A 27,270-nucleotide genomic window follows, 5' to 3' on the forward strand; every position below is an offset into this window, starting at 1 on the left:
GCTTTAATCCTTCTTTCCTCCTCCTTGAAAAGACGAAGGGGGACTCCGAGTATGCGGGTCCCTCTCTGCTGTGCTTCAGCCTCAGATGACTTCATGTGTGCCAGTATGGCCGGTAACCATGGCGACTGTCATTGACCTCAGATTAAAAACGCCTCCTGGCCCAGGTTCTTTTATTTGAGTTAACGTGCTCTGCTTTAAGAAACAAACATTATAACAACGCTTAAAAGTCAGAATTTGTGAGTTGAGTTAGAAATTATTATTTGGGGAAAATTAAAGGACTGATTTAAATCATTTACAAATGTGAACACAGCTCGCAATCCTTCCTAATCTTTATTTATAGGGAAATTGAGCATTTGGGGGCTTTTTTCCCCCCATGTTTAAAACAATTAAGATGAAAACATCAACCCTGGGAAACTGTGATCTTCAAATAATCATAAATGATCAATCAACTGAGAACAGAAGTTAGAAAAGTTAGCTGTTCTGAGCCTTCAGAAGATGAAGTTTGCCTGGTTTAGATGAGCATATGTTTAATTCTTATTCGGACTTCGAGGTTACTTTCCTCTTCAGGTGGTTGTCTCCAGTCTTGAGAAAAAAAAACACCCGTTTTCCATCACTTTTGGTGTAAAAAAAACAACAAAAAAACCCCCCATATTTTGTCATGAGATAAAAAGAAATCGGAATAAATAAAAGAACAGAGAAAGAGACCAAAATAAAAGACAAATATCTTCTTCCTCAGCATTACAGAAGGAGCATTTTACATTGCTGTCACCTGTACTAAGGTTTTGGTGGGAAACAGTCAATGAATACTTGTAAAAGAGATCTCATCAACTTTTTTTTTTTTTTTTAATACAACTTTATTTTGCTTTACAAGATACAAAAACAGTGCAAAAACATGACAAGTATAATTAATAATAAATGAGGAACAAACAAGCATACCAAAATAAATACATAAGTACTTTAAATAATAAAGAGAGGGAGAGAGAGAGAGAGAATACACCAGGGGACATGAACAATGAGGATTACACTGAGTTAAAGATTTCAAAGTGGGAGACTAAATTTATAGTTTTGATAGCTTTCTTGTTATTAGAGGAGGAAATTGACTTGAAATACATCTGGCGTTCTATCATGAAAGCAAAAAAATTGGGTTTCACTTTGGCAAATTTACATTTGTGTATGTAATACTTAGCAAGAATTAAGATGAGATTAATTGATCTCCATCAACTTCTTGGGTTCTTGTTGTTGCGAAGCAACCGAAAGTCAGTTGACCAATGACGCGGTGTTACGTCATCAACACTCGCCCTCTCGCGCCTTGCTCTAAAACTAAACGGAAGAAAATAATCCAGACGTTAACGGTGGTATTCTACCTCGCCCCTCTAACCCGGAGAAACCTTTTTCAGGTTAGCTGGTCCCTGGCTGCTTTTTGACGGATCGAATGGTGACAAAAAATTATCGACAAACCAGCTGAAACAAACCGCCAATTTTAAAGGATATTAACTGAAGAAGGAGAAGAAGAAGAAGTGGCTAACGGCTGTTCTGGATGCGGAGCGTCATTAACTAAATGATTCACAATGGACTGCAGCACCGATAACGTGGCTCGGGATTCTGCGGGTAGCTACGTAATTATAATGCTTTGTTACTCTGGGTTTTTATCTGAGGACGCAGACGTGTTAGAACTACGAAGCTAACGGCTACGTTAGCTTCTACCGTAGTAATAAACTGTAATAAACTTTACTTTGGCTGTGTTAACTTTAAAACACCGAAGATTGATAATCGATGAGCAAATCTAGAGAATTCAGGGGTCTGTGATAAGTCTTTGGTCCAATAATGTGAAAAAGAAAGTCCACCCTCTTTTAATTTTAAGATTTAACATGTCAGGACGTGATAAAAAACAAACAAAAAAAAAACACAAACAGGTAAATCCGACCTCAGAGAACAACACGTGGCATATTACACTGCTATTAATTACTGATTAAAAATAAGACCAACCAGAAGCAGTGTGTGGACATTTTATAAGCAGCCGGGTGCTGCTGATCAATGCTCTGATTAACTGATCATCAGTTAGTGTGAGCAGCTCTGTAAAAGCTGCAGCATTCAGGTGTGTGTTAACACGATGCCAAGGAGGAAAGACATCAGCAACAATCTTAGAGAAGCAATTGTTGCTGCTCATCAATCTGGAAAAGGGTAATAAGGCCCAGGAGTTGGAGTCCCTGCAAGTTCACCCTAAGGTCAAAAACCGAAGAGCTACATCTCAGACTCTACAGGCCTCAGTTAGCATGTTAAAGGTTAAAGTTCATGACAGCACAGTTAGAAACAGGCTGAACAAGTATGGCTTGTTTGGAAGGGCTGCAGGAGAAAGCCTCTTCTCTCTAAAAAGAACATGGCAGCACCTCTTAGGTTTGCAAAGCTGCATCTGAACAAACCACAAGACTTCTGGAACAATGTCCTTTGGACAGACCAGACCAAAGTGGAGATGTTTGCTCATAATGCACAGCAGCACATTTGGAGGAAACCAAACACAGCATATCAGCACAAACACCTCACACCAGCTGTCAAGCACGGTGGTGAAGGGCTGATGATCTGGGCTGGTTCTGCAGCCACAGGACCTGGGCACCTTGCAGCCATTGAGTCCACCATGAACTCCTCTGGATACCAAATGTGTCATGTGTTCATCTGAGGCTGTTTTACATCATTTAATCATTTTTATAATGTCCTGATGTGTAAAACGTTTATCGACATGTATTTACTTTTAATTGTCAGCCTGTACTGACAGGAAAATGTGTAACGAACATAGTTTTATTACCTTGTTGTTATAATAGTGGCATGTTTTTATCAGTCCAAACTTTACTTTTGGTCATTAGTCCATTTTTGTTTCTAATCAATCAGCGAAGGACAGCTCCGGCTCTGACGAAGATGACTTCATCCCTCTGTCAAAGCTGCTGATGAGGCCGCAGAGTGAAGGGAAGAAGTCATGTGACAACACTCACAGCTCCAACTCCAATTCCAAAAAAGATGATGCAGGTGAAGACGGCTGAAAAGATAAAACCAGCTTACTTCTTGAATATTTTCCAACAGATTTTGAGCTGAATTTTGTTTGACTTTGTGTTTTCTTGCAGCTTTGGATGACTCGGATGATGAGCCGCTGATAAAGACAAAAAAAGTGGAACAAGACAAGAAGGAAAACACCCCTCCCAAACCTTCTGGTAAACAAGCTAAGACGGCAGGTGGCTACGTTACCGCACGACACTGTTCTTCTGCTGTGTTTGCTCATTAGTGTCTGGATAGAATATTCTTACTATGTCTTATTGCCTCAGATTCTGACACAGACGACGACTCTGACAACGAGCCTCTGATAAAAATGGCCAAAGTGTCCTCCAAAGCTACGAGGAAACCCAGCTCGGCGACACCGAAAAAATCTGTGAACAGGAAGAAGAAAGGTGAGATTGTTTTCTCTCTTTGGATCTGCAGCATCACACACATTTGCTGCTCTTCATGTTTAGGGTTTGACTCCCCTTTTTCTCCATGTTCGCGCAGCGTCACTGGACAAGGATGAAAGCTCTGACGATGAACCTTTGAGTGAAGTCGCCAAGAAGCTTAAGCCCCGACATCAGAGAAGGGCTTCTGCTAAGAAAGCAACCCCGATTTTTAAATCCAAAAGAACCGCATCGAGGAAAACTGGTGGGTGTGAGACCTGGAAATCTGAAGCTGGAAGCTCACCTAAATATTATCCTTGTTGCGCTGATAAGGAAAGTAATTATCCTCTTGTTGCAGTTAAGTATGTTGAGACCTCCAGTGAACACAGCTCAGAAGATGAGCCTCTGGCAACGATAAAAAAGAAGAGGACGGATGCTCCTAAAGGGCAAAAGACCTCACCGACCAAGAGAACGATAACAACACGAAATGATAAACTACTAAAAGGTTGGAAGACTCTTCATTTTGATTGATAAACACCTTTGATTACAGGCACTTCAAGTACTAACTTCTTGGTTTTCGTAAGACCCTTCATCCTCAGACAGCAGCTCCCACGAGGACGATGTACCGCTGGCGAACCTCGTTGCCAAGAAGAAGAAACCAGTGAAGAAAAACACAAAGAAGAGCACAATATCACGAGGCAGGGCATCAAAAAAGAGGCAAGGTACTTCAGCGGTGACCACGACTTGAACGAAACATTGTGAATCTGCTACTGAAAACATAAGAAACCATTTTTGATGTCTCCCGTTGTCACCGTTGTTTGGCAGAACTGTCTGATGATGAAAGCTCTGATGATGAACCTCTGATTAATCTCGTGAAGAAGAGTCGCACAGACAAACAAACTAAAAGCAAGACGAAGGCGCCGACTCAGAAGAAGAACGCAGCTACTAAAAAGCCAAGAAAGATCCCAGCTCCAGGTAAAGACCCCGAGCTTGCTGCTGTTCGCTCACACTGATGACCGAAACTTTATGATGCAGTTTATCACCTCAGGTGAGTTAACTCACTTAAATCTGCAAGTTTGAGGTGCAGATGGAGGTAGAGTCATGAGTGAATAACACAAAGAGGACCGGGCTTAGCACGGCGCCCTGTGGGGTTCCTGTGTTCAGGATGAACGTGGAGCAGGAGCTGTTGTGTATTCTCAGTTTTCTAAGTCTGTCTGTGAGAGAGTTAAATATAAAAGTGGTCTTAAAACTGACCCCTGTGGGACACCATATTTTACCGAAGAGAAACTAGACCTGCAGCTACTGACTGAAACAAAAAAAAATGTATTTGATAAGTAGGACGAGGACTGCTGTAATGCTGTCGCTAATGTTTCGACTCAGTAGCTCAGTTTATATAAAAAGCAGCAGGAAGGTCCAAAAGAATCAGAATCAGAATTACTTTATTAATCCCTTGCGGGAAATTCCTTTTCTGCAGTGCACTCGTTTACAGAAAAAAAGATGAAGTCGGGAAATACAATAGAGCAAAATAAATATAGTACAATAAGACAAAATAAGATAAAGTAAAGATAAAGCAAAATTACAGCCCCATACAGTAAAATTACACCCCTCCCATATTAACAGTGTTGAAATAAGATATAAGAATAAGAATAAGATAAGGAAAATCTCAGTATATACAATAAATAGTATTTACAATGCTGCTCAGTACCTAATTATTATTATTATTGCACATGACCAGAACCAGAACAGAACACAAACCATTAGAAGATCATTAGTTATATTAAGAGGGACGTTTGTTTACAGAAACCAGACTGAAACATCTCAAAGATGCTCCTGTTTTCTTCTCTTCTTCTCTTCTAAAGTCCAGACTGAATACAAATGCAGCTCCTGACGCCTGTTGTCACCTGAAAAATCTCGCCAATATAAAATAAATGGTTTTCTGAGCTCATTCAAACTAATTTGCCCATTTTTAAAACCCGTCTTAAAACCCATTTTTATTCCCTGGCTTTTAACCCAGCATGAGACTCTGTTTCTGTTATTGTTTTGATATTGTTATTGTTTATTATTGTTTTTACATTGTTCTTATGTTTTAAGCCTTATATTTCGTGTTGTTACTCATGTACAGCACTTTGTTTCAGCCACGGCTGTGTTAAAGGGCTTTATAAATAAAGTTGAGTTGAGAATTTTAAATGTCATTCCTGCCACTGTTAAATATGACGTTTGACTATTCTAATGTTTCTGTTGTTTAAAATCTCAGAAGCCGCGCTTTTCTTGTTTAATGAGAGGTTTTTTTTTTCAGATTTATCGAGCAACAGTTTAGACGACGAAGCCGTGACTAAGACAGCGAAACACCCACAAGTGACCAAAATGCTGACGATCCTGCTGGAGAGGTGCGACGTTGGCGACGCAGGGTCGGCAGCGAGTCTGAAGAAGAAAACCAGAACAGGTGCTGCGTTCATTCCGGCCGTTAATGGTGCTGCAGAAAAGTCTCAGATGGACTAACGGTGTTGTTGTTGTGCACAGGACAAACGCAGGTCACTGACAAACCCACGAAAGACAACTCGGAGGGTTCGGAGGAATCATCGGAGGAAGAATAAGCGAAAGAAACGAGGCTCAGGCTCCTCTGTCGGACACCACCGTCGTTAGCATCTAGATTCATAAGTGTGTTTTATCAACATTCATTTTAATCCAACCCATTTTCAGTCTTAGTTTTTTAGGTTTGGGACCACATTTTGCAGGTTCTTGAAAGCTTATATGCATGTTTTTATGTCATTGGTCTCTACTGTTTGTGCAGATTTGTTTGCATCGGCTGTTTCTTCTGTTTTTTAAGAGAATAATTTCAAACTTTAAGAGTTTTTTGCTCTCACGCTAGCTGTACCCTGTGCATGCAGCTGTGGAAATCTGATGTGTTGATGTAAACTTTCACAAAGAAATTCCTATCTGACGAGTCGGTCTCTGTTTCAGCTGGATCGTCCACACATTCATCACCCCGTTTTTATCCCCGTAGGGCTGAAAGTCACAGTGGTTGTATTTATACTCGGAAGGTTTCCTAATCTGTTCATCAACAGTCCAGAGGAAGCGTTTACTGATCGTTTTAGGTGATCAGACGTCCCCTTCCAGCTCTCAATCTGGCATCATTTGTGGTTAACGGCCTTCTTCAGATGTTCCAGCTGCTAAGAACTAGCACTGCTTTTACATGTTTTTACTCTTAATTGATCAAACCAACTTATTTTGTTTGGTTAAAGTTTGTTGTTATTGCTGAAGCATGGATTGGGCAGCAGAAAGCCAGGTGGGAAATAGAACCTGTTTACACCTGGTAATAAGAAGGATCTCGGGCAGTAAGAGCACAAAAGGATAGACCCTGAACTTTACAATAAAGAGAAATGAACTGATCATACTTATTTGGTTACCTTTTCCTGAAGATTACTGTTTAAAACCTTCAAAGAACTTTATAGGAATGTTTTCCTTCGAATTAAAGACTTAAATGTGGTCCTCTTGGTTGAAAAGCAGCTGTTGTTATTCTTTATGGAACCTTTTACAAAGTAGAAAGTCGTGTTCAGGTTCCACACATTTAAAGCAACAGTGATGACCAAAGTGCTTCACAGCTGGATAAAGTAAATAACTCAGAACAACAATAAGAATCCAATAAAACACAACCCAGCAGTAAAAGACGATCAACAAAGTATAGGCAGAGCATCGAATGCAAACGGCTAAAAGGATCTCATCCCGTTTAAAACCTTCAAAGTTAGCAATAAAATCTTAAAATCAATCAGAAAATGGACTGAGAGCCTATGAAGGGAAGCTGAGACCGCAGTTATGTTTTTCAGGCTTTTTAACGCCATTTAAAAGACAAGCTGCCAAAGTTTTGAAGACTGATTTATGTCCGAATACAAATTGGTAAATAAAACCTAGTACTTATTTCGTAGCTGTGTTGTCCTGTTTGAGATTTGGGAGTAAGCAGCAGAATTAGTGCCCTAATTATCTCATGCAGGAACTGGACCAACACATTAACTGAAAGGAACTAGTCCCAGATGGGCAGGTCGGGCTTTTCCCTTCCAAAAATGTACTTTCCAGCACATCAGAGTTTTGGAACCTGCTATATTCGATGATGATTGAATATTAAGTGGGTGTACTCCATATATCCACATATATACAACTGATGATGTTCCTAACAATGTTTCTGTTTGTGTAAAGCCACATAAAAATGAGCGCCGTCATGTTTTTATAACCCCAGAACAAGCCGTTTTTACACCAAGAGTCGCCTTCTAACAAGGTGACAGTGTAGTGTAATGTAGTTTAGAGCAGCTACATGTATAACATTAGTAAGGCTGTTAACTTGGCTGTTGTACTGATAAAGTTCCTGTTGCTGAGGAAATATATCTGTAGAAATTATGCTGAAATCAGGACTGAATAACTACAAAAACAATGTCAAATCCTCACTAGAATGTAACAATTATAACATGTGAATTAAGATGAGAGATAATAATAAATGCTGACAAAATTTCTACAAAAATCTGTTATTTTGACTGACTGCTCATCCTCAGGTTGGACTGCATGACGTCATCATACAGTAGCTCAAAAGGATCAACCCAAACACCAGCTCCAGTGGGTGCATTTGTGCATTTTGCAACCACTGCAGTTTAGGGATTGTTGGTGGGAATTCAGTGGGTCTCAGCTGGCAGATTTAGCCACTCTTGACATTTGAAGTTAAGTTTCTGTGCAACTTTTAGTTGACCTTCAGTGACTGTTGATGGAGCATTCTCTAAAGTTTATACACATTCACATTCATCATGAGAACAAACCTACTCCTAACAGCTGCTTTTGAGGCAGGAATATTTTTTCAGCTGAAGCAGAAGAAGATGACCTCAACGAGGGTCAGAATGTGAAAGTGTAGTGTAGTTTTAAAGGTTCACAAACTTCTTCTGTGTTCCTCTCATATCCACAATTGTCGACAGCGGTTAACGGGGAGCTGAAAAGGGAGCTGGTGCTTCCTAACAAATTGTTTTTTTCTCTTTATCGCGTTTGAAAATATGTTGTATGTGTGTATTTTAAGATTTTTTTGTAGTTTTGCAAAAAATTCCATCCTTGTACGTCGGTTTGTAACATTTCTGTATTGTTAATAAAGTTTAGAAAATGATTTCTTAGAGCGGCCAATCAGCATCAAGCAGTTTCTTCCGCTGCATTCATGGGCAACTAAGAACGTGAAATTTCCGATATTCAATTACCAAATAAATTAATCAAAACGCAAGGAAATGTCTTTTGAAACAAATATCACATGAATTATAAACCGAAAACAGAAAATACAAAGGCAGGCTGATTAACCCCCACTTTTAGCGCTGAACTCGAAGAGGTATAAAAAAATCCCAACCTTTAGGAGTGAAGTGTTCTCATTTCCGAGGTTACCGAATGCAGCATCACTGAACGCTACAGCCGCGAAGAAGAGCTACAATTTCAGTGAACATCCTCGCAAAAACTTCGCCTGTGCTGCTTTTTATGTGCTGGTTCCAACAGGAGGAGAGCCTGATTAAAAGACCACAGACTGTTAACCCGACAGCTCAAAGCCAAATGATATTTTAAAGGCGTTCCGGTCAGCTCGCTGCTCGTTAGCTAGCATGCTGCTTCCTCATCACATCGGGCTGCTTCCTCATCACATCGGGCTGCTCCTTCAGGGTTAATCATCATGACTGAGTTAAGATGTCGGAAATCGGAAACTTTGAAAGGAGACACCGAAGAAGAAGAAGAGCGACAAAATGAGCCAGAGCTGCAAACTAAACGTAGGCTGAGACGATTGAGCTGTTTTGCTAAGTTGAACATCTGTTAAGATCCAGGTGTTAACTGCGGATGTTCTGACATGAGATCGTGTGTCTGTTGTTCCACCTGAACAGGTGTGGACACGGGGGAAGAGGTGAAGGGAGGAGGTGAAGGTGAGGACGGTCAGCATGAAGAAGAAGAAGAAAAAGAAGAATCAAAAAGACCCCAGTCACCTGCTCCAGGAGCCAAACCTAGCTCATCTGGATGTAAGTGTAACTGTTTAGAGTCTCCTGTGGGGGGCCAGGACTCACCTGGGGAGTCTCATCCTTGTTTAATGAAGGTGAACAAGTTTTCAGCTAACAGCTCTTTGGGAATCACCTTGTTGCTGCAGAAATCCTGTTTTCTGTCTGTCAGACTGTGTTATCTTTGCTGTTTTTCACACATGCAACTAAAGAAATGGGAACAAATCTTAATTCCAGTCTAAAACCCACAAAGAGCTTCTACGGTAGATTATTCATTGCTGGTGGCATAAAACAGTTTAATTATTTAATTTATATTAATTGTTCCATAATTAGTCATTAGATTATATATTATATTCCTTTTTTAAGATTTAAAATGAATCTTATTTACTTTTTCTTGACGTTGAATAACATAAAATTCTTATTATTGTCTGTTTTTTTTACTACTTTTCTACTTTTAGACGTGATAACATAAATTTTTTTGGGGGATTTGGATTTTTTTTAAACTGAATTTCTTATATTAATTTGACTCTTTTGGTAACTGAAAGCAGTTTTAACGTAAATGTACAAAAAAGTTGAAACTATGAAGTTGTTTTTCAGAGATGCAGCTAAAGAAATGGGAACAAATGATGTGTCTCTGTGACAGGCTGCTGGGAACAAGGTGCCTAAAGATCCAGTTTAAAATGGCTTCTTTGCTAAGTTGTCTGTTCTGTGTGGACACAACACTGGTTCATCCCTTGAGTTAGGAGCCTTTTTCCTGCCTGAATGGTTCATAGGTCCGTTTGATCATGCCATACACAGTTTTGTGTGGGTGCATGTATTCACACAGGCTTAAGTTTATCATCTTGAACGTTTTGATCCACTTGATGTGGACAGAGAGTTAAAAATGTGACATTTAATATCCACCCTGCTGAATGAAGTTGAGTTTAAGGCCGTGTTTCTGCTCCTCAGCAGGTTTCCTGCAGTGTCTGGTTCGGGTGTTATTCGGGTGTCTGGCAGCAGTTGCCTGTGGGATGCTTTATGCTGCTTATCTGTCTGCATATCATGACAGGAAGTTTTGGTTTTCAACTAGACAGGTGGGTGATTTTTTTTTTTCTTTTTTTTTCTTTTCTTTCCCTCCACGAGCCTCTTTCTGCCCCTCATCTGGCTCACAGCTCTAAAGATCCCTATGTTTCCTCGTCTCAGGAGCTGGAGCGTGAAATCTCCTTCCAGGGAGGCAGTGGACTCTATTATTACTACTACAAGCACATGCTGGCAGCCCCATCCTTTGAAAGAGGTACATCTATCTACCCTCTCTGCTTTTTGTGAAAGAGGTCACAGTAGCTGACGTCATGCGTTTTGTTTTTCAGGGTTTTATGAGCTGACTATAGATAACAAGACGATTTCAGGCCAGACCATCAATGCAGTGGAGCGTTTATTTCTTTATCCAGAACTCATCACAAGCTTCATTTACAGAATCACCGACAGCCAGGTGAGGATGTACTTTTCTTTTTCTCTGCTTTTGTAGTTTTCAGATGCGCTTTGTGAGGCTTCATCATTCCTGAGTGAAAGTTCACCTTCTTCTCAAGGTGACAAAGTTTTGCTTTTAGGCGCAAATTTTCCTTAAAATACCACAAAGTCCCCAAATTCATCGGTCAGATATCTTAAAACAGATACATCGACACTTTGCAGAACGGATAAGGCTCGATAGTGCCACCTTGCTGTCTCTTTTTCATAATTTTACTGGACAGCTGTTGTACACATCGCCTCCTCTGAAGTCTTCCATCTTTTTTCTGTTGTGGTTGTTTAAGTTAAAGGTGACATTTTCTGTAAAAATCCTTCTTCCTGTTCCTGGGAGCAGATATCAGAGTGTCTGAACTCCCCCAAAACACAACCCTGGTATTTATTTAGTTCCCCTTTGTTTAACGAGCCGTTCTGATTTTCATTTCTAAAGTACGTCACTCCTTAAGTTGACTCCGCCTCCTCTGCTAAGCCCCGCCCACTCACATCCCCCCTGCTGGGCGGATGAAGCCAGCTTCTGGTGGAAATGTTCTGCTGTTAGCTGCACTGAGGAGCATGCATCTTCCATCCAGCAGCAGGCCCAGAGGATGAACTCTATCTGAGGCTAATGTTCCAGCAGAGTTAGCTAAAGACTGTGGATGTGCAGCAGCCACTTTTCATCCGACTGTTTCAACAACTTGGTCCAGTTCAACGCTGGACTGAAGAAGCTGAGCCACAAAGAGGGATCAGCTCCAACTCTCAGAGCCTGAACTTCAGAGCAGGGAAATGGAAGCATCTGAGAAATAACTCCTCATGGTTTATTTACTGAGTTATTTTATCCTTTAGCAGCAGCTAACGCTAACAGTTTAGCTAATGAAGGTGACGTACACCAGCTTCTAAGGAGTTATTGCTGTTCCTTTCTGAAAGATGAACATTATTGTTCCCACATCACTTTGTTAGCTGAACCCTTCTAGCTGAACTAGCTAGCATCTGCTGCTAACTGTCCACAGCAGCATGACAGCTTGTCCTCAGCCGACGTCCTAGCAAACAGAAGCTAACCCTCACCGATGTCCTGTTGCAGGCAGCCTTGTCGGTTGAACCTCTGATATCTCCTTGACTCCTTTTCAAACTGATATAATTCATACATCCCAATAAGACCTCAGAAAACTGTTCCAAATGGTAAAAAAAGTGTGTAATATATCTCCTTTAAAGTGACGGTTCAAACATATATATCATCATACATCATCATTTTTCTCACTGTTTCAGTGCTTTATTATTATTTATTTATATTTATTATTTAGCATTAATGAGCGCGTGCTGTGTCTGATGAAACAGGACTTTGTGGAACCCGTCTACTTCTACATCGGAGCGGTTTTCGGCCTGCAGGCGGTCTACGTCACCGCCCTCTTCGTGTGCAGCTGGATGATGAGCGGCAGCTGGGTGGCTGGCATGCTGGCCGTGTCCTGGTATGTGATTAACAGGTGAGAAGAAATCCGTCAGTCTCTCTCCCTTCGTGTCCTCGTGTCTTTGAAAGCAGATCTATTTTCAGATAATTAAAGCCAAAGTAATACAGTGGTTTGATCTTTTTCTATTTTTTTCACTTAACAAGTTGCAATTTGAATAGATTTTTCTAAAGGAATTTATGTAAAATATCTACAAAACCCCTGAATAAGTTCTGGTCCAACGAATTACCTTCAGAGGACACATAATTAGTTAAAAAAGGTCCACCTGTGTGCACTCTAAGGAAAGCCAACTTCCTGTAAATACTTCCTGCTTGGCAGCACACAGCTGGGTCCAAAGTGTCCATCCTGTGAATAAACCCGGCTTTTGCTGCGGCGGTCTTTATCATCTGGTAGCGCGCCACATTTCAAAGTCCAACATGAATCAGTGTCATGAGTTAAAGGAGCTGAACACCAGCAGAACCCATCAAGCTTAAAGGGATAGTTTGCCTCTTTTGACATGAAGCTGTATGACATCCCATATCAGCAACATCATTTCTGAACATTTTCTTACCCCCTGCTGCGTCCTGTGAGCCGAGTTCCAGCCTCGTTTTGGGGTTGACGAAGGTAGTCCGGCTAGTTGGCTGGGGTTTAAAAAATAAAGTGTTTTGCTTCTCAAAACAATAGCCGCATTCCCACTGTAGGAACCTTCTGCAGTTCCTAGAACCTTTTCAGGAACGGGGCCGTTTTTTCCCTCATTCGGACATACAGGAACTCAGGACCATCGCCCTCAGTTCCTGGAACCATTTCAGCTCCTTCTCCTCAGCTGGGTCTGTTCTGATTTCCGTAGGAACACATCTAACGGAGGTGTTTGGTGTTTGGTAGCTCCGCCCCTTGTCATTGTGTCAGGCTGAAATGTTTCCTCATACGACACGGACACAACCTTGGCGTGTTTAATAAGTTAAACCTCCCCGTTGTCTCCTTTGTCTGTGGCGCTCTGCTCTCCTTCCTTCATGAAACCAAGAAGGATGGCCTGCGCTCCATCCTTCGTCTCCTGACTCTCTCTGTGAGCTCTTCCAGCCTCCATGTTAAACGCCTGATGTGATCGTCCATGATTAATATCACCATCATGCAGACCATGAACACGGTGGCCTCCCCGCTCTCCATGTCAGCTTCTTCTTGGTGTTTTCTTCTTCTCTCCTTACTTTTACCGGGTTTTGTTTTGTTCTGTTTTGTTGTTGAATGTGCCGCTAAAGTAACACGTCGCTGTCGCAGACGGCTGCGTCGCATCAGTCTCTATCAAGGTCCGACTTATGTGGGAATGCAAACTGAAACCGTTCCGCTGGGGAAGGGCAGCTATCAGAACGGAATTTGAGGAGGACCGTTCTTAGAACTGCTCTGTCCGAAAGCGGCTTATGTGCGTTCAACAGAGTAATACATTTGCATCACAAAATCGTTCTCCAGAAAAAGTCAGACCTCACAATTGCTTGGCCCTATTTTCTCTCCCTTCGTATCACTGCCTGCTGTGCAGACCGAAGTGCAGACCGAGCAAACCGAGCAGTCCCCTGCTTCCGAGCAGCAAACACCGTAACAGGTGCGGCTGTCGGCAGGCGGCAGCAGGCAGTGATACGAAGGGAGAGAAAATAGGGCCAAGAGATTGTGAGGTCTGACTTTTTCCTGGAGAACAATTTTATGATGCAAATGTATTACTCTTTTGAATGCATATTGTTTTGAGAAGCAAAACGCTTTATTTTTTAAGCCCCAGCCAACTAGCCGGACTACCTTCGTCAACACCAAAACTCGGCTGGAACTCGGCTCACAGGGCGCAGCAGGGGGTAAGAAAATGTTCATAAATGATGTTGCTTATATTGGATGTCATACAGCTTCATGTCAAAAGAGGCGAACTATCCCTTTAAAGGCTGCTGAACACCAACAGATCCCATCAAGCTTAAAGGAGCTGAAGCTCTCAGAGACAAACTGACTTTAGGGGGTTTAAAGTTCTCTGTTTTTAGAGCGTTTTTATTCCGGTTCACCAGGTTTTATAACATCTTCTCGTCTTCTCCTCAGACCCGATACCACCAAAGTGGACCATGCCATTCCTCTGCGGGACAACTGGGCTCTGCCTTACTTCTCCTGCCAGGTCGCCGCTTTGACTGGATTCCTGAGCAACGGCATCAGCTCTGCCGCCGAGGTGGGCGGCTCTTTCTCTTAACGACACTCACGTGTCAGCGAACCCGTTGACCAGCTGTGTTTCTCTGCAGATGTTCTGCTATCTCACCATGAGTGCCACCACCTTCACCTTCCTCCTGGTGTGGGAACACGGCCACTACGTGCTGTTTGTGCAGGGCCTCTGTCTGTTTCTGCTGGACTCCTTTGACATGGTGCCGCCACGGAAGGTAAAGATGATGCGGCCGCTTATAAAGCCGTATAAGCCTCACGATAACACCCAATGAAAGAAGGCAGGTGTTTGTGTTCCTTTAAACTGGTCAAAATGGAGGGATGTGGTGAGTCTTTGGTAGAAAAAAAAACATTTTTATCGTCCATCTTTGCAGCAACAGAACTGGGCTGCCTTACCTTGTTCGTCCAGATCTTCATTAAACTCTGTTTTTAGTGCACGGCTGCAGGTTTTGTCTTGTTTTGAGGAGCTTTAGAAAACCGGTTCTGCTAAAAACGAGCAGCCGGGTCGTTATTTTTATTACCGTTAGTTATGGTCAGACCGCTCAGGTGTTCCTTTGAACAGAAGAATTTAAGAACAATGCAGCAGAGACTTTGCAGTTAGTTTGTCTGTGAAGAAGAACACTTTATTATGTGTAGTTTGCAGAAAACACAATTTTCTCCTGATATAAACGCATCTAAAGCTCCAGGAAACATCTCCAGCTCTCTGAGATCTCATGAATAAATGAGATATAATGTGCTCATTAGTGTGTGTTAAAGGTGCTCGTTGGTGGATTTTATTTGGCAGAAGCTCTTAAAGGGATAGTTCGCCTCTTTTGACATGAAGCTGTATGACATCCCATATTAGCAACATCATTTATGAACATTTTCTTCCCCCCTGCTGCGTCCTGTGAGCCGAGTTCCAGCCTCGTTTTGGCGTTGACATTTTTAAATCCAGGTTAAAAACATTTCTTTTCTCATGTGTCTATGCATGCAATCTGCAAGATATCTTTTAATTTATTTGGATTTTTATAATTTTTTATTATTTCATTTATAATAATTTATATTTAAGATGATATATTTAAATAAAATATATTTAATTTATATTTTTTATTTTTATAATTTATTTGCTTTTTTTTAAATGAATTTAAATTATTGTGAGAATGTTGTTTTTCTTTATTATAATTCTTAGTTCTTCCGTACGTTTTTTGAGGTTTAACTACTTCTGCATACTTTTACCAATTCCCACAATTTTGGTATCAAAATGTTCAGCTCGTTCGGGAGATGGGTGCTATCATTTTTGGTGTTTCTAACTTTTGTACTTTTTAAAATATTAAAGCAATACTATGTAACATTTCTACCTTAAAATAACAGCTTGAAAAAAATTGTGCGGCTAGAATGAGTTTTAATATTACGATTGGCCTGTCTCCTATGCCCTTCGGGGGTCTGAGTTGGAAAAACTGCGCTATGTAACTTTGCTGGACCGGCCCGGGAGCGGCCCGGGAGCTGAGCGGAAGTACTTCGACTTGCTTTCTGGCACACCTACCGCAAAAACAAATAGACCCCTCTCACGCTCCCAGGTACATTTGATGACTCTTACCTTCTCAGTCGACATCGCTTGCATCTTCTGACTCCTCGCCGGTTCGTCAACAAACGTGAAACGTGAAAGCAAAAGGGTGTTGTATTTACGACAGTGTAACCGTACATTACCTCCAAGCCTGTAGGGGGAGCTCCATAGTGGGCTTTTTAAGAAGTTACATTGTATTTCTTTAAGGTTTTTGTGCAAGTTTTCCTCCCTTTAAAAGTAATGGTAAATCCTTTCAAATCATTAAAAAAGCTTCCTCCTGTTTCAAACTTAAAGGAGAACTGCGGTATTTTCAACATTAAGCCTCTTTTCTGAGTCGTCTGCAATGTTTTAGAACCCCCCTCACCGCTTTTTTGATGTTTACTGATGTCTCCGGTATTTGCCTAATTTTGATTCTTCTCAACCTGCTTCAGAATGGCAAGTCATGCGCATGTCCAAAAAGGTCCGTAAAAGCACCATAAACGTCCGTTTTCAAAATCATCAACTCACCGGAGTGGTTACTGGTGTGCACTGGTAATCCATATCAAATTTTGTTGCGAAAAGTTGCTTCTGTCGTGTTTTATTTGGCAGCTCGTTCATGCTCGAACTATTTTCTTAGCCACCTCACAACCGTGGATAAACTTCCGCTCAGCAGTTGAATCTGACTTGCTATACTCCACACCACTTGATGGCGGAGTAATATCAACGAACATCCAGTCTTCAATAGAACTCAATGCGATTTACAAAATGTCAGATTCCTTTAACTTTCTTACAGTTTAACTGACAGAAACAAATTATACCTTAAAATGTAGGAAAAATTGTCCTCTTTCAGCCAATGTAACTACTGCGTGCTGTGCAGACCGTGCAGACCGTGCAGTCCCCTGCTTCCGAGCAGCAAACACCGTAACAGGCGCGGCAGCCGGCAGCAGGCAGTGATACGAAGGGAGAGAAAATAGTAGCCTGATTAACATAGACTTTCAAATATCTTCGAGATTCTGGTCTGACCAAGACCATAACGAATACGATTCGAAATGGCCTGGTCAACCCGCCTCCCTCGGGTTGCTACTGGTTGAGGCCAGAAAAGGCTGTGCCTAAGCTTAAGCCAATCACACCACTCTTTCCTCTGACGTATGATTTAGCTACCAGCGGGGCTAACTGGTAGATTAAACTCTTACCAAAGCCAGTAGGGAGCAAGGCGAAAACGTCTTTCCTGTCAAGAAATGATTCAAGGGCTGTTCTTTGCTCGATTTTTAACGAGAATCTCCCGTCGAACACTTTCATTACAGGATCTACAGCAGTGTCAAAAGCTTGACGCTGCTCCATGTTGATATTGAATGAAGCGCTTCCGTGTACAATCCATGGGTTGAGTGGAAGTTCAACCACGTCACTACCTTGAACACGCCTCTACCCTGGGCCGTTGGCGCTGCTCAAAGTTGATTGCTTCCTCACAAAGTGGGTGGAGTTCCCATTTTTTCGGGAACTCGAAACCACCTGAATGAGCAGTTTGCCTGAGTAAGTGTAGCAGAGCCGAAGGTGTTGCGTCACTGCGAGGGCGGAGCCTGGGTAAGAAAATAGTGCCTTGTGGCCATTTATGTTTGTAAATCATAAGTTCTATCAATTGAGTTTTCTTTGGGCAGTTAGAATATACTTTAGTTAGTTTGGAATCAAAATCTGTGATTAATTTTATATTTGAAGTTGTTTAGATTATTTTGGTAACTTTTAGACCCTGCCATTAATCAGAGAGATTAAGAACACACCGGGGGGGCGTGTTGGAGGAGCTTTTTGTTGGTCTGATGTCCGCTGTGAAGACGGGAGGTTTTGGTAAAATGATTTTTTGACCACTTTTTGAGCTCGTAAAATCAGATTAAGTTAACTTTCCTTTTTCATCTAAGTTGTAAGAGATTTTTGTTCATATTCATATTTTTTGTTGGAAATAAACTACATATATTTTTTAAACAATCAAGTCGGAAGTGCAAGAATCAAACCACCTGTTGCCCCCCACGGCCTTTCTTAGAAAATGTAGTTTGGAAACTTAGAAGGCCGCGACACAGCGCCAAGAGATTGTGAGCTCTGACTTTTTTCCTGGAGAACGATTTTGTGATGCAAATGTATTATTCTGTTGAACGCATATTGTTTTGAGAAGCAAAACGCTTTATTTTCTAAACCCCAGCCAACTAGCCGGACTACCTTCATCAACACCAAAACGAGGCTGGAACTCGGCTCACAGGACGCAGCAGGGGGTAAGAACATGTTCATAAATGATGTTGCTGATATGGGATGTCATACAGCTTCATGTCTAAAGAGGCGAACTAGATTAAAAAAATATGGGACATCTACCAGATGGAGCAAATTACATACTCATTAAGACTTCAGAAACCTATTTTTATTAAACGACGGAAACCTGTTATAGCTCTGCTAATACAATAAGTGTATAGCATAAGACTTCTGGTTAGGTACTAAATACATTCACACCACCAGTCATTTGATACATAGTACTTTCCTTTTCTTTCTTTCTTTTTTTTCCTCTTTCCTCCCTCCTTCTTTCTCTCCTTCCATCATTTATTTTTTCTACTTAGATTATTTCTTTTTTTTCCCTTTCAAATTATCACTACTATTAAAATTATCATTATTTTTTTTCTAAATTATGTTCAGTTATTTGTCTTGATTTAATTTTCACTTCAAATCTGTGTAATTGGTCCTATGTATTATTAGTTTTCATTTATTGAACTACTATATTTCATGGCTGTTAATTTTGCTAAGATGTTGTGCAGCTGTAAACAGAGGGAAAACATGTGCATGAAGGGAAATTTGACTTGTCATGTTACCATTGTGAAAAAATGAATAAAAATTAAGTTATAATAAAAAAAAAAGAGGCGAACTATCCCTTTAATCACAGAACCAACAGGTAAAGTCAGAAAAATGCTCGAGCCGCCATCTTTTTTTGCTTTAGTCGGCTTTAAACGCTGAATCTGTTGATGAGTAGCCGTTTGCATGCTGGTGGGAGGAGCTGACGCCTCTCTCCTGTCCCACCTTCCTTCATCGTGCAGATGGCCGACATTCACAAGGTGTACCTCAGCTCCCTGTTCCTGGCCTACCTGTTCCAGTTTCAGAACGCCACCCTGCTCAGCTCGCCTCTGCTCTGCCTCCTGATTGGCTCAGTGCTCGCGAGGTACTTCCAGGTAGAGTTAGCTTACCCGCCCACACCAGACCTCCACAGACAGATTAGTGAACCACCGTACGGACCAAATACTCATCGTCGAGTCAAGAAAACTTTTATTTTTGTGCGTCTGTTCCAGCAAAAGATGAAGATGGGTCCTCTGGTGGCCAGAGTGATGAAGCTCTTCCTGCACTTCCACCTGGTTTTCACCACAGGCATCACCTTCAGCTACCTGGTCAAGGTAACCTCACTCTGCTCATTGTGGTTAGTTAACAGTATTCAGTGGTAGTTGGTTACTAAGTAAAAGTTGTTTGTTGGCAGAAACTTACTCCTGTCAATGAGAGCGACTTCATATTGAAGTTCCTTGAAGTAAAGTTTGGGCTCAACACAACAACGTGAGTCACTGTGCCATCCGAGTTATTTTCACTCTATTTTCTGTCTTTTTTCTGTTTTTTACATCACTTAACGGCATCGTTTGTGTCCCTGCCAGCGACTTCATCACCAACTTCCTCTTGTGCCAAGACGGCCTTGAAACACCCGGTCAGGACTTATTCCTGCGGCTGACGCAGGCCTCGGTTCTTCCCTTCTACCTGCTGGTGCTCGCTGTTTGCCTGCTGTCCACGCTGCAGGCCATCTACAGGAGACTCAGGTGAGACGCTCGGAGCAGACGGCGTGCTGAAAGTGACGCGTAAAAGATGAACAAATTGTTTAAAGACACTTTAATTCGTGGGCTGTGAAAAGCAGGAAGTAAACCAACCGCTCTTTGTTTGGTGGATGATTGCTGCACCCAAATATTGTAATAAATAACACGTTCTGCGCAGCTTTTCAAGGCCGTTTATGAAAAGAACCGAGCAGAGGATGCTAAAGGTGTGTCGGGGCCGCCTGTTAAATCATGAATAATGTGTGTTTAGAGTAGGGCTGGGCAACGATTAACATTTTTAATCTAATTAATCACATGATTTCCCTGATTAATCGCATTTAAAGGGATAATCCGGAGTAAAATGCACTTTAGATCAATTTACGGGATGTTGGGAGTACATACGTTGAGTTGACATCAAAATCATGTCATTCGGATGTGTTTTGAGAACTTCGATTTGACCGTTTTTAGCCAAAAGTCGTTAGCCTGGAAGTCAGAGGGGCATATCGTATCGCCGCTACAAAACGCTATTTTTATACCTCTTCTACAGCTCCAAACAACATAACACTTACGTGGTAGTGAGTAGAGGGTCCCTAAAGCCAAACCGAAGTGTCCTGAGGTCTTCATGTGGTCGGATATAGAGTCCAGAATGAATTTAATCAAGCCAGTACCTGCTCTCAATCAGAGCCTCTTCCATCAACAGGAGGCTATCTCACGCGAGACATCACGTCACGTGACATTTCAAAATTCCAACCTGTTAGTAAGCTAGGCTTTGCTGTTGCATACAACTTCATTTCACTTTCGAAAGAAATACTGGACTATGTTTGTAAAAAAAACGGCAACTGTGACTCCAGAGCGAGTTACTCCACACTTGGCAATCAACTACGGACTCACGTGATGTTCTCCATGTTTGGTGGATCCGCCAATTACTTTCTTTTCCGGTTCCGCAGCAGACAGCAACAGACTTTTACAAAATAAAAGCCTGTGAGCAACAGACTTTTACAATAATAAAAGCCTGTGAGCAGCAGACTTTTACAATAATAAAATAAATAATAAAACAGGGGTGGTCCGTGGCGTAGTGGGTTGAGCTGGCCCCGGTTCGAGTCCCGCATCAGACGGCCCTGTGCTGCGTGTTGTTCCCCCTCTCGCTGCCCCCTGCTTCCTGTCTCTCTGAACTTTCCTATCCATTAAAGGCACAAAAGCCCCCCAAAAAAGTTATAAAAAAAAAATATATATATATAAAACCTGCGTTAATGCGCAATAAAATGTTTATCAGCGTTAAATAATAATGAGTTAACTCGCCCAGCCCTGGTTTAGAGTTTAGGATGCTGTCTCTGATGGTTGTTTCCAGCACAAATCTGAAATCCTGCTTGTTGAAAAGTCTCATCGGCCAACAAAATGAAGACGTTTGCCGATGAATCTGAGGATTTGTCATTGCTAAGTTTGTGTTGGAGGCTGCAGGAAGCGGTTATCGTGCCTGGTGTCATGACAACAACAGTGTTTACTCTCCTTCCCAGCGGTCAGCCAATGAACACCACCCACAGGCTCGAGGATGGACGAATAGGAGAGCAGCCTGCGGTCATCTACCATGTTTTCCACACCTTGTTTTTCGGAGGCCTGGCTCTGCTGTTCGACGGGTGTGTTCATCAGCGTCACACGCGTCTTCTTGGGTACGCTTTGGTGACTTTTCTTCGGCCCAACTCAACGTTTTCTGTCTTCTTTTGTCGCGCAGGATGAAGTATTTGTGGACGCCGTATGTCTGCATGTTTACAGCCTTCGGAGTGTGCTCTCCAGACCTCTGGATGACTGTGTTTAAATGGCTCAAGCTGAGGTTTATCCACCCGGTAGTCTTGGTGAGAACACTCTCCTCTTACACCCTGTTGGTAACAACAAATGAGGAATTGTTCCTGCCGTTCCTGACGCTGTGTTTTTGTCGTCTTATTTCCCCTTTCACTCTCCAGTCTCTGATCCTGAGCACAGCCGTTCCCACCATCATCGGCTTCAGTTTGTGGAGAGAGGTGAGGCATTTAGTCCTTTTTCTGGAGAGATTTACATTTATTCTGTTGGCAGATAAATTTATTTAAAGGGCAAAGTAGAAGTGGGACAGGCGAGGAAGTACAAAGTAAGAGCGAGTTGGGTTTGTTTGAGGTGAGATCGTTGAAGGTGGAGGCGGACGGGTTTGGGTTTGGGTTAGCTCTGCTCTGATAGCATTTTGTAGCTCGTTCCACAGTCGTAGAACCACAAATAAGAACAGTCTGCAAGAGGGTTCCTAACGGAGAGAAATGACCTCGAAGTGTCTGAACATCAGACATGATGAGAGCTGTTTGAAGAGCTTACATTACATTACATTACATTATATTCATTCTGCAGACGCTTTTATCCAAAGCGACTTACAATTAGTGTGTTCCACATCGGTAGGCAAAAGAACTTCAGGTCACAAGAAATGATAAGTGCATTTCCTTCCAAAACCAAACAGCTAAGAGCATAACTAGTGCATAACTAAGTTAGGTACCTAGATAAATGGGAGAAAAAAGACAATTTAGGAAACAAATAAGTGTGTAAGGAGCTGGGACGAAACAGGTGATCTCCTCAGAGGGCAGATCAGGGTAAGGCAGGTTTATCTGTACAGCACAATTCAACTACAAGGTGATTCAAAGTGCTTTACAGAGACATTAAAACAGTAGAAATAAAAAGCATGATTTAAATTTTAAACAAAAAAGAAAGAAATAAGAACAATAGATAAAAACAGTAGTTAAAATGTGATTAAAGTTTTGAAACTCAAGCTTCAGATTTGGAGCTTTATTCAGATGCAGCTGAAAATAGGTGTGTCTTCAACCTGGACTTAAACACACTGAGTGTTTCAGCTGATCTGAGGCTTTCTGGGAGTTTGTTCCAGACATGTGGAGCATAGAAGCTGAATGCAGCTTCTCCATGTCTGGTTCTGACTCTGGGAATTGATGGAAGATCGGATCCAGATGACCTGAGGGGTCTGGAAGGTTCATTCTGGGTCAGGAGGTCACTGATGCATTCTGGTACTGGACCATTCAGAGCTTTATAAAGCAGCATCAGAACTTTAAAGTCTATCCTCTGATGGACAGGCAGCTGGTGTGAAGGGTAGTGTTTCCTGAAGAGATGGGTTTCCAGCCTGCGGCCAAAGATAAACACCAGCTCAGTCTGGTCCAGGTTGAGCTTGAGGTGGTGCAGCGACATCCACCCCGAGATGTCTGCCTCCACTTGGGTGCCAAAGGGGGGAAAAGCTTTAATGATGCTTTTTATTATCTCCTTTAGCAGATAATACACAGAACCATCTTTTACGAGACATTCTCTCCCAGAATTCCTTGCAGCTGATTATTTTCATGCAGTCTTACGTACTGTGATTCACGTGGATAAATATGAGGACAGGAGGGTGTGTTTGAGCCACCTTTGAGAACTTTATACTTCACTGACGGTGCGGTGATAAGAAAAGCCGTGAGAGTGGGTAAACTGTTCAATGGAAAAATGAGGGGCTCCGTCACTGAGCCTTGGGGCGCCTCTGTGGAGAGCTGATGGGATGTGGCTGTTTCTGCTTTATGAAACGCAGCTTGAGGCAGGATTCAGACCAAGAGGGACTGATTTTAATCAAGGAAACCTGAGACCAGTTTGAAAAGTTGGTTCCTGTGTTTCAGTACTACCCTCGAGTCCTGGCAGAGCTGGCGGATCTGCAGGAGTTCTACGACCCGGACGCCTTTGAGCTGATCAGCTGGATCAGGTGGCTCACCTGGTTTTTCTCTATTTATAATGATTCTGACTTATTAAGTGCATTACTGTGGAATTAAACGTTTTTTTTCTTCCCCTCCAGGTCACAGGCTCCAGTGGCGGCTGTGTTTGCAGGCAGCCCTCAGCTGTTGGGAACGATAAAGTTGTGTTCTGGTTCTGCCGTTACTAGTTTACCGCTTTACACGGACATCGACCTGCTGAAGAGGACCGAAGATGTGAGTGAGATGAAAGATTTCACAGAAAAAAGGCTTAAAAATGACATTTTTTGCATCTTTTTTTTTTTTTTAACAATTAGACAGTTTTCTGCGGTCTTGTGCAGGCTTCTACATAAAAACTACAGAAAGATGCTGATGTTAAAAGTGTGTTTGCCCAACAAATGTTATGGCACTTTCATTCATATGGCAGCACATTTAAAATAAAACTAAATGCTAAAGGCTATACACTACTTTTGGATTCATTTTTGTATTTTGCGTACAAACGCGATTAATCGTGATTAATCAGGGAAATCATGTGATTAATTAGATTAAACATTTTAATCGTTGGCCAGCCCTAAATATATCATGACCTTAATATGCAATTATTCCCCGTACTTGTAGACGTACCAGGTGTACGCGATGAGATCCGCGGAGGACGTCTACAAACTCCTGACGGCTCAGAAGACGAACTATGTGATAATTGAGGAGTCGATCTGCAACGAGCTCACGTTTCAGAAGGGCTGCAGGGTCAAAGACCTGCTCGACATCTCCAACGGACACGTGAGTTTCCGCACATCCAGATACGAGCTGTGGCGTTCGCATCCTGTTCGGAGCACACGTAGTTTTTTAAAGGGATAGTTCGCCTCTTTTGACATGAAGCTGTATGACATCCCATATTAGCAACATCATTTATGAACATTTTCTTACCCCCTGCTGCGTCCTGTGAGCCGAGTTCCAGCCTCGTTTTGGCGTTGACGAAGGTAGTCCGGCTAGTTGGCCGGGGTCGCAAAAATAAAGCGTTTTGCTTCTCAAAACAATATGCGTTCAAAAGAGTAATACATTTGCATCACAAAATTGTTCTCCAGGAAAAAGTCAGACCTCACAATCGCTTGGCCCTATTTTCTCTCCCTTCGAATCACTGCCTGCTGTGTAGACCGTGCAGACCGTGCAGCAAACACCGTAACAGGCGCGGCTGTCGGCAGCAGGCAGTGATACGAAGGGAGAGAAAATAGGGCCAAGCGATTGTGAGGTCTGACTTTTTCCTGGAGAACAATTTTGTGATGCAAATGTATTACTCTTTTGAACGCATATTGTTCTGAGAAGCAAAATGCTTTATTTTTTAAGCCCCAGCCAACTAACCGGACTACCTTCATCAACACCAAAACGAGGCTGGAACTCTGCTCACAGGACGCAGCAGGGGGTAAGAAAATGTTCATAAATGATGTTGCTGATATGGGATGTCATACAGCTTCATGTCAAAAGAGGCGAACTATCCCTTTAAGATGACACCAGTCCGTCAGAGCCTGAATGTTCTGTCCCCTTCAGGTCGTCTACGACAGAGGAGAGATGTACTCCTTCTCCAAGCACGGACGGTTTTGCCACGAGATTAAGATGAACTACTCGCCCTACACAAACTACTTCACCCGCGTCTTCTGGAACCGCTCGTTTCACGTCTACAAAGTGAACTCCGTCATCTCCTTTCAGTACTGACGGCGGCCTCCGCCCCCCTGCTGAGGCTCCGCCCTTCCTCGTGTTTCCGCCACGTTCGCAGACGCCCGAGTGCTGTCAGACGTTCTGAATCTTTACGTTCACACCTGCAGGGTGCAGCTGAGTTTAAACGCGCCACATTAATCACTGGACTGCAGTTTTATAAACCACCCGTTACTGTTACTGAGGTGAGTTTAATGAGGGGAGACATCTGTGTTTATTTATATTCTTCATCTTGAGATTTGTGGCCACGTTAGCAGCGGTGTCGGTCGGGCTGAAACATCTCAGCTCTGTTTCTGCTTTGTTTCCGTGAAATGTTTCAAGAGATGTTAATAATTTACACAGATTCAAGTCTTCTTGGATCACTGCAGAGTCTTAAAGGGATAATTTGCCTCTTTTCACATGAAGCTGTATGACATCCCATATCAGCAACATCATTTGTGAACATGTTCTTACCCCCTGCTGCGTCCTGTGAGCCGAGTTCCAGCCTCGTTTTAACGAAGCTGCATTTTGTGATGCAAATGTATTACTTTTTTGAACACATAATGATTTGAGAAGCAAAACGCTTTATTTTTTAAACTCCAGCCAACTAGCCGGACTACCTTCATCAACACCAAAACGAGGCTGGAACTCGGCTCACAGGACGCAGCAGGGGGTAAGAACATGTTCATAAATTATGTTGCTAATATGGGATGTCATACAGCTTCATGTCAAAAGCGGCGAACTATCACTTTAAGTGACCTCCAGGCGCACGCACGTCAGTGTCGGCGAGTAGAAAAGCTTTGACGCACTAATCCGACGCACATTCGACTCTGGAGGCGGGGACAGTGTCTCGTGTCTCCTTCCAAAGATACAAGATTACTGCAGATGTTACAAAAACATCAAAACCTGCTTCAGGTTAAACGGAGAAGTTGAAACTTTGCAGTTAAAGTTTGAATGATTTGGCTCCTATAGCGACACCTACTGTTTGGGAAGAGGCTCTACAGTTGAATCTGTGTTTATGCTCGACACGTGGATTAGTTTGTGAGTGAACTGCGACTTCAACACAGCGCCAAACCCGTTTAATTCGGCGCTTTTGGCTCGTTTGACTCATTAAACTGTTATTGTAACAGCCACCAGTCTCAGAGTACTACAGATATACAGGTAAAGGTGACGAGATTATCCACTCAGAGGAGGAGAGACGTCGTTGTTTAGGATTAAACCCGACAGCGTGTACACGGAGGAGGATTCCCTCCTCTGTGGTTTCCTGTTCTGAGTTCTGAGGCTTCAGTTTTGGACTCTTTCCAAGTTGTTTGGGACTCAGCTGGGAAACAACACGAAGCCGCCACACACACCACAGTCGCGTGAAAACATCTCAAAGAAGCTTTTATACTCGCTCCATCATCACATTTAATCTTTCATTTAGAATTTCATAAATATGTTATTTTTTAAAATATGTTTGGAGCAGTTTCTTCCATTCATGTAAAACCAGAAGTTTTCTTTGTGGAGCTCAATACTAATGCTGAAATGTAGAATCGGGACTTGAGCGTTATTCTTTCCAGAGAAGATTTTCTCCATTTGAAGTCCTCACATTTAGTATTTCATATAAAATGTTAACATTTTCTTACCATTAGAGGCTTTTTATAACACAAAGAGTTGCTTACAGTGATGTAAAAATAAAGATTAATTGTTACATCTGGAATGCTCGAGCGTGAGTAAGTAGATAAAATCAATTATCATGGGTGAGATCTCGGGTCGTGTTTTCTGTTATACGCCGGTGTAACGTGAAATCTCTGGCCAGGTTTACATTTCTTTTCCATTTTCTTTCCTCATTTAGAAGATTTTAATTAAAAGAAAGTGCATAGAGACTGTAAAAGTACAAACAAAACCTCTCTCGAGGGGATTTCTGTCTGTTTTGAAGAAGGTTTTATGCACATTCGGGGGAATTGAATCAACTTTGTGAACCTGACCTGAAAAGATTAAAATGATTTGACACACCAGCTGTTTCCGTGTGTTTTTCCATCCC

The 27,270-nt window shown here is 42.1% G+C and overlaps 2 protein-coding genes across 4 annotated transcripts; both read left to right on the forward strand.

Annotated features, from left to right (window-relative positions):
• The first annotated feature begins 85 nt into the window (after nt 1-85).
• On the forward strand, nt 86-6,896 carry LOC142367147 (uncharacterized). Of its 2 annotated transcripts, none has more exons than XM_075449093.1 (10): nt 86-1,608; nt 2,884-3,018; nt 3,114-3,221; nt 3,312-3,434; nt 3,532-3,675; nt 3,769-3,915; nt 3,995-4,132; nt 4,236-4,385; nt 5,707-5,853; nt 5,931-6,896. In XM_075449093.1, exons 1-10 carry the CDS (start codon nt 1,569-1,571, stop codon nt 6,002-6,004), a joined length of 1,206 nt encoding a protein of 401 aa, XP_075305208.1. In that variant the 5' UTR covers nt 86-1,568; the 3' UTR covers nt 6,005-6,896. The 2 variants fall into 2 exon arrangements, with proteins under 2 accessions (XP_075305208.1, XP_075305209.1); XM_075449094.1 differs by having other exon boundaries at nt 3,114-3,200.
• Nucleotides 6,897-8,808: 1,912 nt separating this feature from the next.
• LOC142368202 (putative C-mannosyltransferase DPY19L4) lies at nt 8,809-27,242 on the forward strand. 2 transcript variants are annotated; one of them, XM_075450339.1, is made up of 19 exons: nt 8,809-9,181; nt 9,293-9,424; nt 10,349-10,473; nt 10,583-10,673; nt 10,747-10,868; nt 12,212-12,357; nt 14,383-14,506; nt 14,577-14,711; nt 19,081-19,212; nt 19,330-19,431; nt 19,512-19,585; nt 19,681-19,839; nt 21,345-21,464; nt 21,560-21,680; nt 21,789-21,845; nt 23,493-23,575; nt 23,666-23,798; nt 24,180-24,338; nt 25,104-27,242. In XM_075450339.1, the coding sequence occupies exons 1-19, from the start codon at nt 9,088-9,090 to the stop codon at nt 25,266-25,268; spliced, it is 2,274 nt and encodes a 757-aa protein (XP_075306454.1). In that variant the 5' UTR covers nt 8,809-9,087; the 3' UTR covers nt 25,269-27,242. The 2 variants fall into 2 exon arrangements, with proteins under 2 accessions (XP_075306454.1, XP_075306455.1); XM_075450340.1 differs by having other exon boundaries at nt 10,352-10,473.
• Nucleotides 27,243-27,270: the final 28 nt, after the last annotated feature.

The sequence above is a fragment of the Odontesthes bonariensis genome, chromosome 18 (genome assembly GCF_027942865.1).
Source record: "Odontesthes bonariensis isolate fOdoBon6 chromosome 18, fOdoBon6.hap1, whole genome shotgun sequence".
Taxonomy (NCBI): Eukaryota; Metazoa; Chordata; class Actinopteri; order Atheriniformes; family Atherinopsidae; genus Odontesthes; species Odontesthes bonariensis.